General features: G+C 47.3%; 1 protein-coding gene across 1 annotated transcript in view; it reads left to right on the forward strand.

The window, feature by feature from the left end:
• Positions 1-10690: 10690 nt before the first annotated feature.
• LOC143214802 (uncharacterized) overlaps positions 10691-14783 on the forward strand; it is a 36831-nt gene continuing 32738 nt past the window's right edge. The window contains exons 1-3 of the mRNA XM_076436204.1: positions 10691-11468; positions 11580-11693; positions 13893-14000. Of these exons, the coding sequence (XP_076292319.1) occupies positions 11150-11468; positions 11580-11693; positions 13893-14000 (541 nt within the window). The 5' untranslated portion in view covers positions 10691-11149. The remainder of the gene's footprint in view (positions 11469-11579; positions 11694-13892; positions 14001-14783) is intronic.

Below are 14783 nucleotides of genomic sequence, written 5' to 3' on the forward strand. Positions count from 1 at the left end.
TGTGTGCAAACATAACCAGAAGAGGGGTCTCGTCTAGAATAGGACGAGGAGAGAGAGAGAGAGAGAGGGGGGGAGACAAAAATATTATTCCCATGACATACCTAGACAAGGTCTTTGTGCTTTTCGACGTGTTAATCGTATAGGTCGCGCAGCCGGGGATGAATCGTCTCCTGTATATCGGGGGATGAATTATCCGAGCTTGGAAAAAAGAAGAGGAGCAGATGCGTGGCATAGGATACACGCTCGTGGGCATTCGATTGAAAATTTTTCGGTCTTCTCCCCACCGTAACGACTCCGAGCTCGTTGGAAACGCGATGCGAAGAGCTCGACGTGGGTCTTGGAACGAATCCGTGGTCGCGTTGGGATGAAATAATGAATATCAATTTTGCGGTGGGATGTGCACCGTTCCGATTTTTGCACAGAATCGAGCTTTTGGATTTGGCGAACCTAGAAAATAATTAGTGGACAGTAGATAAGACAAATTTCTTTTATGAAAGCGAATATATAAAAATCTTTTAGACTTTGTCCACTGTTTTAGATCTTTATAAATTTTCCTCGCGCTGAAACGTGCACTAAAAATGTCAGTTGTGCAGCCGCGAGATTGGAACGACGGAAATTTAAACGCACGACTTGCGCAATAAAAGGTTTGATTCGGCCGCAGGAAAATCGCGCGGAATTTCCGCTTTGGCCGAACGAGAATCGCGCGACATTGTTTCGCGCACGGATTCCCCGATCTCTCTTTTTCATAATTTTCTTCACTTCTCTCTCTCTCTCTCTCTCTCTCTCTCTCTCTCTCTTTTTGTTCTATCAACGAAACGGAATCCATAACCGCTAATCCGTGTCTCATTAGTGTCTCGCGCCGGTGCATCTCTCGTTCCCGGGGTTGCATTTTACGATTCTAATGATGGCCAGCTTGTTTGATTGAAGCGCAGCTACTCTAATAAAATAAATCATGCGTGGTGGAGAGGCGCCGGCCGCGCTGCGAACAGTGCTGTTGGTTCAAATTAATCCCATTGTGCCTGGATTTGGTCGGTGCGCCAATTAAACGGATTATTATCGTCGCTGCCGTCATTACTTTTTGCGAAAAGCAGCTCTGCACAGCGCGCACCGTTCGATCGCGAATTTTTATCGCTCTCCGGAACCCCTTCCTCCTCTCCTCGCCTACACTTCACCCTCGATCGCGATTTCGCTCTTTTTTCCTTTCGTCTTTTCGTCTTTTCGAACCGGTGATTGCCTCGGTCGGGCTCGTTTCACCGGATCAATGTAATTAATTAATATTTCCCACGGCATTCGATTAATTTTGTCACTCGTGTTTCGTTCGTTCTCTCCGGCGCGATCGAGAAAAACACCTGCATTGTTCCTGGATCGCGAGTGGAAATATCAAACATTTTTTTTGAAATTATGTAATCAATATTATAGCTGTTCATAATTCCTAGACAGCGGAACTTTCTGCAAAATGAAGGTTTTCTTCGTATTTTCTTTCTTTAATAGGTTGACAATAATATAACGGTATTCTGGAATTCTTAAATATCTTTACTCTTTTAGATAACCCTATTCATTCTTTCATGGTGTCATAAATACATAAAATCCTCAAAAACTAGTTCAAGAGGAGAGAATTGAAAGTACGACATTGGAAGAACTTGAGCATTCGTATTACTAATTGCCGGGATTCGTATTGTTTGATTTTATTGAGACATTTGGGTGTTTTAAAATTTCCGTTGGGGTAGTAGACGATTGGGGATATTAACGTCAGGAACGCCTACGAGTTTTAAAGCGATGCCGACGACATTTCTGTTCGAAACCGATATTTCAATAATGCACAATACGTTATGACGGTCACTGGAGGCTTGTCCCAGCAAACCACCGTGACGGGACATAAATGACTCCGCAGCATTGTTGAAGGAGGGTTAATGGGAACACAAAATTTTAATTCCAACGTGAAAAATCTTCCCCATTCTAGTAAATCACGCCACAAAGCAACGAGGCAGACAACGTGGTATAACCGCTGTTCACGCTTCCAACGAACGTTAGAAACCACCCCATAACGAAATGACCGACGAAGACAATGTAATTCGGGACGCCTCATCAAGCTCGGATGAAACAGACTCGTATTCCCCTGTACTATTACCTCATTAATAGGTCCCTCCTACTACCGTTTCTCTGACGATACGAGATGGGTAACCCTTCGGCCACCCTTCTAGGCGCCCTTAAGTCCTGCTACTAAGTCCTAAGTAAGGTCACCGAGCAATTTCCGGTAGCCATCTTGGACGAGGAGACCGACGTCGACGATACGGTGGCATGCTCGGTAAACGCGTCGCTCGAATTCGTAGCACCATGATCACACCCCACGGCGATTCGAGACTTCTGAAAACGAGGGGGTGGTCTTCTCCGGCCGAATTGGATGCGAATCGGTCCTCGTTCGCATTAACCAGTCCCACTAAACACCAAAATACTACTCCCCTGCGAGAAGAATCATTTTATCGCTCCGATCATCTCAGACACCAGATAGAACACTTTAGGAATAACATTTGTACCGTGTAAAACTTGTAAATAAAATGTGAATTACATCATTGTAATATTTTGAAATACATCAGTGTAGCCCTACATTCGCTAAAAATTGTAGACTGACATAATCTTGCTTAACAGTGCTATAAAATGTAAATAAAGTGTTTTAGGGACAGAGTAGGATGATCAAACACATTTCTTCCGGTGTTTTCTCTGTTGTGCAATTAATTAAATTCGATCGATCATTCGCCGGAGATTAGCAACCCTAAAGGAACACACCTGCAGGGTAACAGTTTGCTCGAACCCTATTTTTAAGGGACGATAAAGTTCTGGGAGGCCTCTATCAACGCGATCCAAGATCCGAGGTCCTGTCCAATCGTGGCGCGCGTCAAACTGAAATTGTTCAATTACGATTTGTCACGTAGCGTCGATTTTCCACACGCATCGTTCTTCTGTTGCCTTCCACCCCACGCGGCCGCCCCGTATGGGGTCCGTAACAATACTACGTAAGGGGCTGCAAGTAATAATGGCTCCGGGGCATCGATCATGCGACGAACTCGCTGCTACAGGAGATCTCACACAACACGCGGCTTCCTGAGAATCGAACCGCCGAGGTTTCCGTCTGGAATCGCTCTTCCAGCAACCATAACCCACCCCCACGTTCTACGATATTTTAACTCTTGTGTGATCAACCAAAATGTATAGATTATTTAAAACCTTTCTGTGTTTAACATGTTTGCACAAATCCTCATTGCAATACATTTTGTAATATTTTTAGAGGGACATTAACAAATTGTCCGCTAAAGAAAATGCTATTAGAAAGAACCCCCAAATTTTCCAAACACATTCGAGAAATATGGGGGAAAAATTTGCGGAGCCTAAATGGAGTGATTAAAACCGACCCCCGGTTACTTGGAAAAACAGTATAAAAATATGACTACCTGTGGAACACTTTCGCCGGTCCCTAAATTGCCGGGGAAACTGGATTAAACTGCCTAATGGCGGCGCGCGCGAATGAAATCACCGATTCTTTCGCAGTGTCTAAAATCTTGCAACACGGACCATTTTGTGCCGGCTAGTAGTTTGGCCGTCGCGTCCTCTCGCGCAGCTCTGGGCTAATTACAAACCGTGTTCCCGATTAGCCAAAAATGTCCCTGTACCGGTGCGACACGCGGGGGGTGGCGGTGAAAGAGGGTGGCACTGTAGCCAGAGCGTATCGGCGCGGGCCGGCCATTACGACGGCGGAAAAAGCGCGTAGTAGGGCGGAGGTACGACGACGGCGATTGATTAAATAACAAGGTAAAAGCCGCTATTACTATTCCCGGCGTCGCGCTGAAACACCGCCCTTTGATACCCATTATCACCGTCTGGTTACCTGCCATTAATACCCGATATCGATGCCTATTAGCCAACGCACCTAATAACCTACAACCAGACTATAATGCTCTCAGCGCGCGGCGCGAGGCGGTTCAGATTCCAGTGTAGCCGTGCCACATTCTCGGACCAAATGCCAGGCTCGCTTCCCAATAAACGTATCCCCGAACCACCACCCCCTCTTCTCCCACACACCACCTCTCTTCTACACCCCGTCCCCCACCCCCTTGTCCATAGAACAGGCAACCCGCGCCCACCCCCTGCGCCGATCACCCCTCTGTCGTCCTTAATTCGAGTCAAGATTACAAATTGATTCCGTAGCAGTCTGTGTATGAATCAGGCGTCACGTGTTCGGGACGCACCCCTCTCGAACGCGAGAGCGCCGGCTCTCTCATACACCCCCTCTCGCAACCACCCATCCACCCCCTACACCTACACTAAATCTAAACCCGCCAGTGTACACGAACAAAAGGGGGGACGGGGATACTCTGTGTACCTACTACCCCGTTTCACACCCATATGTACAGCTTCGATCCAGACTTCGGGTCCATCCGGACCTTACTGAGAACCTCCCTTCGCCATTCTTCGGCAACGGGGTTGATATGACAGCCAGGACTGTCGACACGGTTGCGAACTACCCCTGAAATTCGAGAATGGAGACTGGAGCGTGATTGCGTCGGATATTTTTTCACTGGGTTTCCGGATATTTTTAGTGAGATGGTTTTTCTTGACTGTTCAGAGTTTGACAAATTTGGAGAGATGAAGTAAAAGGACAATGATCTTGAAAATTTCAGAGTGGTGACTCTGTATGGAGTAATTCGAAATATTGTTTAGATTACTGAACATGTTGGGATCTAACCAATTACTAAACATTTAAATTTTGTACGAGCAGAAAAATCATATAGAATTATTCTAGGTAATCAAATATGTTTAATTTTCGCGATGAAATAGTTCCGAGTGCAACCAGAATTCGCAGCAATTCTTAAATCAATTTTTCAGGCCCAACCCCGTGCAGGACTGCAACCGGAGTTGCACTCCGAAGTCTGACCAGCCCGAAACTTGTTGCACAGGCTCGCGAGCATGGGCGCAATTAAAGGTATCGTCGTCGCGAGTATCATCACCGGCTGAGGTAACGTTGGGAAGTCTTGATTTCGTGCTTTCGTTCGAAAGGATGGAACGAGAAAGTAGAGAGAGAGGGAGGGAGAGAGAGAGAGAGAGCAAAAGGGTGGTCTCGTGTGTTGCCGACGTTGGGTGGGTGAAGAACGATGCACGAAAAGGGGTGACGGGCCTCTGGATGGTCGGGGGTGAAGGAACAAGAGGGATGTGCGAGGTGGAAGAGCAAGCACGGGGCACAGAAGTTAACACGGGAGCGTGCATTGTGTGCGGTGAGCGAGCCGGAAGCGTCGCCATACTGCGTATCGCCCCGCGTCGCTTTTGTTTCCGTTCTCGTTGCCCCGATCGTTTTCTGCTCCCACCTGTGCTTCGCCACCCCTCGTCCCTCCTGCACCACCGCCTACGCCCCCTTTTGTTTCGACGCCTCGTCTCTTTCGCGAATCCCTCTCTCGCCGGAGGAACAAGCTTCCACCAAGTTTGTCGGCCGATAAAGGGAACCGGTGTACCCTTGCTCGCCCTTTCACGCCCCTCGCCCCTCGCCCCACCCTCCTCAACCCCCAGAGACTCTCTTCTTTTAGCCATCGTCGCTGATTATTTGCTTTCGACGCGAATGAGAGATCTGCGGATGATCTGTGCGACCGAAAGAGTGTCGCAGAGGTTTCTTGGGTTTTCGCGAGGTTACTCGTGAACTGAAGTTCACAAAGCTAGTAGAGGAGGAATACAATTGAAAGTAAAAAAATAAAATATTATATCCGAGGCGAATTCTAACCCAATTCGACGCCAGCGTTTTTCAGCGAGCCAGTTTCAATGATCGCACAGTTTTCTGGGTGGGAATCGAACGAGCCATCCCGAAAATCGTTCGGTCGAGCGTCGAGGCGTGACGATCGACTGCAACAGGAAGTGCAATTAATTAGCAGTGTCCCAGGGGCGGAGCGAAGACAACGGGGGGTGTTTCGCGGAACGAGCCAGGGCAGAGGACTAATTTCTTAAAACGTGCCGGGGCACGACGAGCTTCCGTTTCCTCGCCAGTGCCCAGCAAAAGGCAGTTTTTTAATAAAGCCTAGTGCCAGGCTCTGGACAAAGATAATGGCTCGTGTATGCATGAACGACGACGACGCCACGGTTAGGCGAGCATAGAAACAGGAACAAAGAGGGGCAAGAGAAAGAACAGGCCAGAAAGAATGAACGAGCAAGAAGATGAACGCTGTTAGCACACACGTCGCGCATCGTCGACGTCGACGTCGTTTGATTAACGTCGAAAGTCGGTTTTCAATTCCAGAGTGCGTCGCGTCGATCGTCCCCGGGTAACAGTGTCCGTCACTCGTTAGACAGGGAAACCCACGGAAGTTGGATTAACTTTGCGTTGCGTAAAATTACACAAAGGGAGCGGAGCTTTGAGTAAAAGGCTGGATTACGACTGTCGCCGACGAAGTTTAAATGGTACTTTGAGCGGTGGCTACCGCGCTCGCTCTTTCTCTGGCCAGACTTTTTTCCCAGCTGCGTCGTCTGAAAGCTCGGACACACCGTGTCGCGTCTGTTCTTCGGCACCAGCCGCGGTTTTTTCGAGTTATTAACTTCCTTTTCGGACCGCCAGAGGCTGTTGCTTTTGAGCCGACTTCCGCGGGACGCTGCATAATTCAGCGGACGCGATAAACCTGCGGTGCGCGGAGCGGCTTTCCCGCAACTACTTTGCACTGCGAAGTCGACATTGCGAACTGCAATCAATTTACGACGTTCCAAGGTGCCGTACAAATTTTTTCCAGATTTTTTACGGGAACCAATGTTCGCTAGAAAATATGTTGGACACGATGATCTCGCGTTTGCACGTCTAAAATGAGTATTGAAAATTCACATCCCTCCGGCGAGCAAATTCGTATTATCGTTTCGTAAGAACGTTCGCGAGGCAGTTTATAAAAACGCACAAAGGTTCGTTTCTTCGTCGATTAATGTGCCAGTGGCAATTCAGAGCAGTTTTTAAAAACGCCAATGGCATAGTCAAGAAAGGGGAAGCATGAGGTATAATAAAACATTAACGAACAGAAGATTGTGTTGTTTGCGAATGCTGATGTTATCTAACAATTTGAAATGTGCACGTAGTGAAAGAAACTTTTAGGACCACCCGGTAGTTGATTATTTCGAAGGATTCTTCAAATGAACTGGTATCCACGATGGTCGGGGCCGACGTAATTGTTTAATAGCGAATCGAGGTGCAAAGACGACCGAGTGGAGCGTTATTGCATTAGTATGGAATCGGCGACGCTAAATTGATGCCAGGACTTACTTTCGATGGAAAAAGAGGCAGGACCAGAAGCCACGATCCATAAAAGCACAGTTTCGGAACTTTTACAGCCGATCGCCACGGTCGGCACATCGTTCAAAGGTTCACAGGCTAATGTCTACATAGGTAAAAGTACGTAGAAAGGTTCCCTACATTTCGCCGCTTTCACGCCCTCCCGAGCGTCCTTGGACCACGTTTTCTTCACCGGGGATCGCTCTCGCTTCTACCGGCAGATTACCACCAGATTAACCCAATTTTTTTCCAGAGGTACACCCTCTCACTGTCAATTTTTTCATTCTCCGCCGGCGGCGCATCTGGCGACGATTCGGGAATAAGAAAGCTTACACCTTTATTCCATCTTTTCTGGGACCAATTCAGCTTAATGGCAAAAAAAAATGGTCGTTGGAAACGTGTCTCTATGGGGGTGGATTGGGGACACAATGGATCGAAGATGTCCCTGTATCGCGTTTCACTTTAGCAAAGTGCCGTAGCCAAGAAATTAATTTTTTTCTGAGCAAAACATATTTTTCCTTTCGAGCTGTTTACTATTTTTTAACAAAATGTCTTCTGTGTTTCGTCGTGCTTTTCTCGCGTCTTCCACAAAAACGAACAATTAAATTCTCCAGCGCGATGCGAGGAATCCCAACGCGATTAGGCGACGAGCAGGTCCTCGAAGACGGTCGATCGTTCTCCCGGGAAAAAATCGGGGATCGTCGGAATGGCCGTGGAGCCGAGGGCAGTAGCGGCACAAGCAAAATGAAAATAAAAATGGAGGTTGCACGGGCGGAGAAATCGCGCGATCCGGAAATTTAATCCTGCCTCGTTAAACCGTTTCTTTTTTGCATCCCCTGATGCACCCCTGCCGTGGGGGCGGCAGAACGGAGGCGGCAAAGTGCGCGAGTGCAATTTCGTTGTAAATCTCGCAGGAAAGCCCCCGTGAACGACACGCTGACCCAGAAAGTCAAAGAGTTGGGATTCCGTCAAGATCGATTCGAATTTCGTGCACGACCAGCGTGGACCTTTACGACCTGTCCTTTCGAGTTTCCGCCAGAAGGGCTGAATCGGCGCGCATCTCTTTTGCGTGAAAATCGGTGAAATGAGCCCGAGAGCACACCCTAATAAATCTCCTGTACCCTCCACAGCCACTGCCCGCTTTCTCTCTCTTTCTCCCGCGTTCTGTACCGGACACCCCCGCACGACATCGCACAAATTCCTGTCCAAATATTGGGCCCTAAACGGTCGACATCGTCATAACTTAATAAATTCTGCCCACCATTAACCATTTCCGGAAACTAGCGCCCCTTCTTTTTCAAGTGTACACCTTACGCTCGTATCGCAGTTCTTCCACGTTTGTCGCGTGATGAAATTCATCTTGTTAATTCGTTTTTTACCCCCGGAATTAGAGGCGCCGATTTCCGGAAGCCCATTGTGCCGCCTTGAATGGTTCATGGAGAAAGGGTTCATTTCTTGCTGATTTAGACCGTTCACTTTGGCTCATAGCTTGAAGCTGACGGCTTGCGAAGAACTGAAATCATTTTCTTGAAACGAACTATTGCAGTTATCAATTGAAAATTGAATGATTCAATTATAAACTGAGAAATGAATTATGAAATTATTGTTCGGTTTGTTCCAGTGTTGAACCACAATGAATGTTTCGAAATAATAATTTTGTACACGGTAGGAATAATTTCCGCGGCTCGTGCCAGTGTTTCCTGGATGAAGGGTAAGGATAATGATGTTGAGCAGGGATTCAATGTTAAGGGAGGTCATCGTTAGTCGGCGTTCCGGAAGGAGACCCCCCGGAGAGGACTCGCGTCAATGCCTTTCCAAATATTGTGAGACAGGACCATTTACACTCGGTTGATCCGGCGTGCTTATAGAATTCGTCAAGTGTTCATACGACGTTAACGATAGGATTAGCCGGGCTCACCAAAGCAAGGTGTGATCAGTACCTGTAAATCTTCCCATTGGCCGATTGTCAGGATTAAGACGAGTTAAACTGCCAAAATATCACGAGCGACACTGTCGAGTTACACCGAGCAAGCCAGAAACTAAATAATTTAAAAATAGAGAAAGTAATTAAATTATCTACAGGTAAAGCGACTCGGAACAGAATGATCATTCCATTATCGGTCGTCGCAGACTGACCTGAGTGGCCAGGTAGGTCTCTAGGTAAAAATCTTTTTAACTCGGCCTTAAGAAACCCACTTAACTGCCGAGGATTCCCTGCAATGGCTCTTGGCGAGGTAAACTCTGTTTGGGACTAAAAAATTATTTCTACATATTGGTTGGAGCTTCAAATTTACGACGACACTTTTCAATCAATTATCACAACTGGTATTCTTTCCGAGCATTTTTATTATTAGTAGACTGCGGATCTTTATGCAAAATAAAAAATGTTTGCATTGATTGCAAAACACAGGAGCCAAATAAAAAAAATTTCACTCTTCTTTTAATTATCTTATTAAGGTAAAACTAATACACTGGTGGCCTTAAATCTTTTTAATACCTCCACTGTTTTAAATTGTATGTACTCATTTTTGTCATAAATGCATAAAATCCGCAGTCTAATTATTAGTATCGGTGCACACGTGATCAATCAGTTTTTAAAGCCTGAAAAATTACTTCCTAATTTAAAAAAAGATTCCACAAGCACCTATCATCTAGAAAACTCAGTTCTAAAAATTCCAAAAAAAACGATCAGTACTTTATACTTCTTCAACACCCCCAAAGAAACATTGACTATAAAAATGCTCGTTCAGGAGTAGTCGAAGAATTCTTAAAACGTTTAGAATCACAAGGACGCTTCACCTGCGTGTTCCTCAGGCTTGCAGAGGTCAAGAAACGCGTGCAGCGTGGCCCGTGGTAGCATGGTGGGACTTGAGGGTGGGGGTGGTTGAACACGTGCGCGTGAAAATGTCCGTAAGCGTGGCTGGAAGGTAGCCGGTGGTAAGAAACCGGAGAAAGGCGCGTCGTTGATCGGAAGGAGACGCGTGGATTGCAACCGAAACGGGTTTACAGGGGCTGGGGGTGCGAGAAAGAGGGTTGAAAGCGAACGGCAGAGAGCGCAAAATGTTGGACGAATGAGAGAAAGAGAGCTGGTGAGTGGGAAAGAGGAAGAGAGAGGAAGAGAGGAGAAGAGCGAGAGAGTGAGCAGAGCGAGGGAGGGTGGGAGAGAGACAGAGGGTCGCGCGTGACGAGAGAGGGAAGACGGTAAGGAAGAGCGGAGGCGCAAGCCACCCTTGGCTAGAGAGGCAGCAAGCTGGCAGCCCCTTTCGCAAGGCACCCCCTAAGCCTGGTTAGGGGCGAAGGCGGCGAGCCGCGGAGGCCACAACACGACCGCCGTCCTCATTGGTCGACGCGCCTGGCCTGGGTGGGGCTCCGGAAAAATTGGAGGGGAGAAAAATCCCCTCTAAATAGCTGCGGCTGCGGCCGCGAAAAACTAGAATCCGCTCAGCCGGCATCGAGTGCGCGTCGATTCGGTATACACGAGAGTTCGTCGTCAGCATTCTTTTTCGTACCCGTGTACCCGAACCTTCTGCGAACACACAATTATCTCTGGCATCGCTTCTACTTCTTCCAGCGAATCTTCAGACAAACTTTTCTTCTATAAACACTCAGTGTTTTTCATTTATTTGTTCAGTTCGACGACGTTTGTTTGTTTTTTTTTTTTTGTTGTTGTGCTAACCTGTGCAAAACCAGTGATCGACGAACTATCGTCTTCTCGGACTCCCTGTGGAGTGCTTCGGAGGATAATTTCTGAGTGTTCTTCTTCTGGATTACAAGCCGAGGACACTTCGGATCGTACGCTGATCCAGCTATTCGGTGTATCTTCTTTCGTTGAATCGAACGAAAGATACCGGAGCAGAGGTGGAAACAATGCATCTGCCGGAAGGACCGCTAGGCATGGATAGTTACAACGCGATTAGAGAGACGCTGCAGGTGCACTGCGATCTAGTGAGAACCGGAAGTCCCGCCATTCTCTGCAGCGCGTTACCTTCGCATTGGAGGTCGAATAAGTCGCTGCCCGTGGCCTTCACGGTCGTCGCCCTCGACGAGGTCAGCGACGGCACTTTGGTCACCATACGTGCTGGCAACGATGAAAATTGTTGCGGCGAATTGAGAAACTGCACCGCGATCATGAAGAACCAGGTCGCGAAGTTCAACGATCTTAGATTCGTCGGCCGTAGCGGGAGAGGTCAGTGTCTCTTGGATTAAAACTGATCTTCGAAGATCCTAGATGGATCTCGAGGTTGTTTTTCTGTCGAAATGCGGGGGATTAATCGTAAGATTTTTCTCGGTGTTACAGGAAAGTCGTTCTCCCTGACTATACAAATCAGCACGATGCCATTCCAAATCGCTACCTATTCCAAGGCCATCAAGGTCACCGTGGACGGACCCAGAGAACCACGATCAAAATCGAGTAAGTTTACTTCCAAGAAACTTTGCACGGTCGACTTGCCACTTCGGAGATCGAGACTTTAATTGATCAGCAGATATTCGAATCTCGATGTATTGTTGACGTTCAGAAACTAACGAGTATATTAAAAACAATTTTTGTACATTTTCGTTCGAGAAAGTATCAAAATTATTGGGTTCAATAAAATCTGAGGATAAAATTTCAAAGATTTTAAAGATACAATTATAGTCATGATCTTCGAACATTCAGAAGCGTCAAATATTTTAAATCGAGGGTTGGAGAGGGTTGGGAAACATTGAATCGCACTTGAAGGAAAGTTTGCGGCCATTTGGACGTAGAAAACGTATTAAGAATGTAAGAAAACGTCTAAAGTACAACCTTAGAATCAAAATCTACAATCCTTGACGAAGAAGATCGAGTCGAAACGAAGTTTGACCGCGTTTGAGTCGAAAGGGAGGAGTTAGCTGGACTTAATCGTGAAGTCCCTTTCTTCGTGTTGAAATTGCGCAACAGGAAGAACGATGGTGGTCGAAGGGGGTTCGCGGGGGTGTTCTGGAAGTCGCAGACGGTGTCCGCAATCGTTCGCATCCTCGTTTAATAATCCGGTGGACCTCAAACCGCGATTCGCGGCGGTCGTGGGGCTCCGAGTCGTTTACACGTGTAGAAGGGGGGCTGTGTACCGAGGGTAGGTTCTGCGCGCGCGTGTTTCGCACTTACACGTCCGCGGAACCTGGTTTTCACGCGTGGATCGGCAAAGTTTGGCATGGTTTCAAGCGAGACCGCGCGACGGTCGGCATCCTTTCTTCGATCTCGCTTGTTTATTTTCACGGAGAAGCCGTACGCGTCCGGATTGGTCCGTTCGATGTAGAAACGGCGTGTGTGCACACCGTTTCAATCGAAAAGGGGGACGGCATCGGAAGAAAGAGTCGAAGTCGCGGGTGGCACGCCGTTCGTACCCGGCCATCAAGCTCGTCTGCAAAGGAGCCGCGTTTATGCGTTTGTTTATCGCGGCGCATATGGCGGTAGCATGTGGACCGTAGCCGAGACGGTCGTGTAAACAGAGATCGCGGAGAGCGTCGTTAATCCGCGTTTTACGGGGGCACCGGTCGCCTTTTTGCTTTTCGCTTCGAGCCCAAGCCATCCGCTACTATCCTCTTCGGCTGCTTCGTTAGCCGAACGAGACCTCGACGCAGTCTAGCAGACAAGTCCTCGACTTAACACTAGGTTCACACAGCTCTAGAAATAACAATTTCACGACAAAAATCTGTCTGTCCAATTTTTCGCCATTTTTCCAATAATATATACCCGAAGAAATAAATTTATTAAATTATTTCTCAAGGAAGCATCTTTACAATCTTAATAATCGCAAATTAAGAATATTAGAACCCGTCATTTTGACGGGACTCGTTCCCAGGATTGACTCATTTTTCAATAATGCAAAGAGGGGGTTTCAATAGTCGAAAGCACTAAATAAAAGGCGGCGAACGACCTCGAAAATCCTATTTTCCGTTTACCAGGCGTAATTGGCATTATTTGGAAGCATGCGGTTGCGCATGTAGCTACTTTTATAAATCTGTGACAGCTACATACTGCCGAATAATGCAAATTACGCCTCGTAAACGTAAAAATAGGACTTTCGAGGGCGATCGCGGCATAGATTGATCTTTTATCTAGCGCGTTTGACTACTGAAAAACGAACGAATTACAAGGACTTGTTGTACCTGTTCTACATTCCTTTATTTCTTTATTCGGCGCGAGCCGAAGCACCGCCGAAATATTCGCTTGAACAACCAGCAATGCCTGCGGAACCTACGATTTTTTCTAAAGCGAAAGCTCGTTCGTAACTTGTAGAACGCATTGTGTGAAAGTTCCGTCTGAAAGTTGAGATTCAATTCTAGAGAACGTGTAATTCAAGAACGGCTCATTGTATCCGATGAAATAACGTAGTTCCGATTGAAATATCACTGTAATGGTAGAATTATCAGATCCCTGTGTTCAGTACCACCCGCGTTTATTTCTCACCGAATGTGCCGATATTTGGCCAGGTTAATATCTCAAGGGGGGTGGTTAGAAAAGTTCGTCAAGGCTAATCGCGTCGAGCCTCGGTGTCTTTATTTATAGAGCCGAAGGAATCGCAAGCTCCTCGAACTTATTTTAGTCCAGAGCCTTCGATCTAACCAAAGACGTTCCTTCTGCTTATAGATTACCAATACGGGCCTGGTTTCCCTGCTTTGGGACTGCTGCATCCGTGGGTGGACGTTGCGTATCTGGGACACCCGTGGCCCATGCCGCATCCTGCATTCGTCAAAGGTAAGTTCGAATCTCCATTTCCTTCACAGATCTTCTTCGAAACTATTCTTTCAAACATCTTCTACGAGAGAGACGCCACTAAAAATTGCTGCACCACTATTTCAAATACCTTTCACATTATTAGATAAATCGGTATCTGACCAATCACTAAATATTTATCAATTTCATATCCATCGAATTTAAAAAATCATCGAGAATGGAGATATCCTAGGCCGGAAGAAATGTTTAATCTTCCTGCTGTTAATATAAACCATATAAAAACGCTGCTGTAAGAAACTATCGCGCGACGATTCCTCGGGATCCAGCGGCAGCGACCGCGCGCGTGTCGATGATATCCAAAAGTGCTGCTAATCGTGCCCCCCCTCCGCCGCTGTCCTCGCAGCTGCAATCAATCAAACTCGGAACAATGCTCTCGCGCAGAGAGAGAACTCTGTGCTCTCTCCTCCGTGCTGTCCCGTCGAAGAAGAAAAAAAAAAGAAGGGCCACGGAAGAGAGGACACGCGTTCACGAAGCGAAGAGAAGAGAGTAGTCCGCTTGTTATCGATTTCGCCGTAGTCCGCGACGCCTGCCGATGATTCATACCCCCGTGGCTGGACCGAGGGGTGAGTCTGAGCTCCCTTTTCCCACAACGGACCCCTTCGACCCCCCTAGTCTCTCCCCTGACTGCGCAACAATACGACTTAGCTCCCTTCTCGAGCTATCGTGTCTCTTTCCATCACCCTCGCTGTAGGCGACTTGTGCTCTCCGACAGACGAGCCTAATCGCCTGTTTCGTTCTCTGCAG

The sequence above is a fragment of the Lasioglossum baleicum genome, chromosome 13 (genome assembly GCF_051020765.1).
Source record: "Lasioglossum baleicum chromosome 13, iyLasBale1, whole genome shotgun sequence".
NCBI classification, from domain to species: domain Eukaryota; kingdom Metazoa; phylum Arthropoda; class Insecta; order Hymenoptera; family Halictidae; genus Lasioglossum; species Lasioglossum baleicum.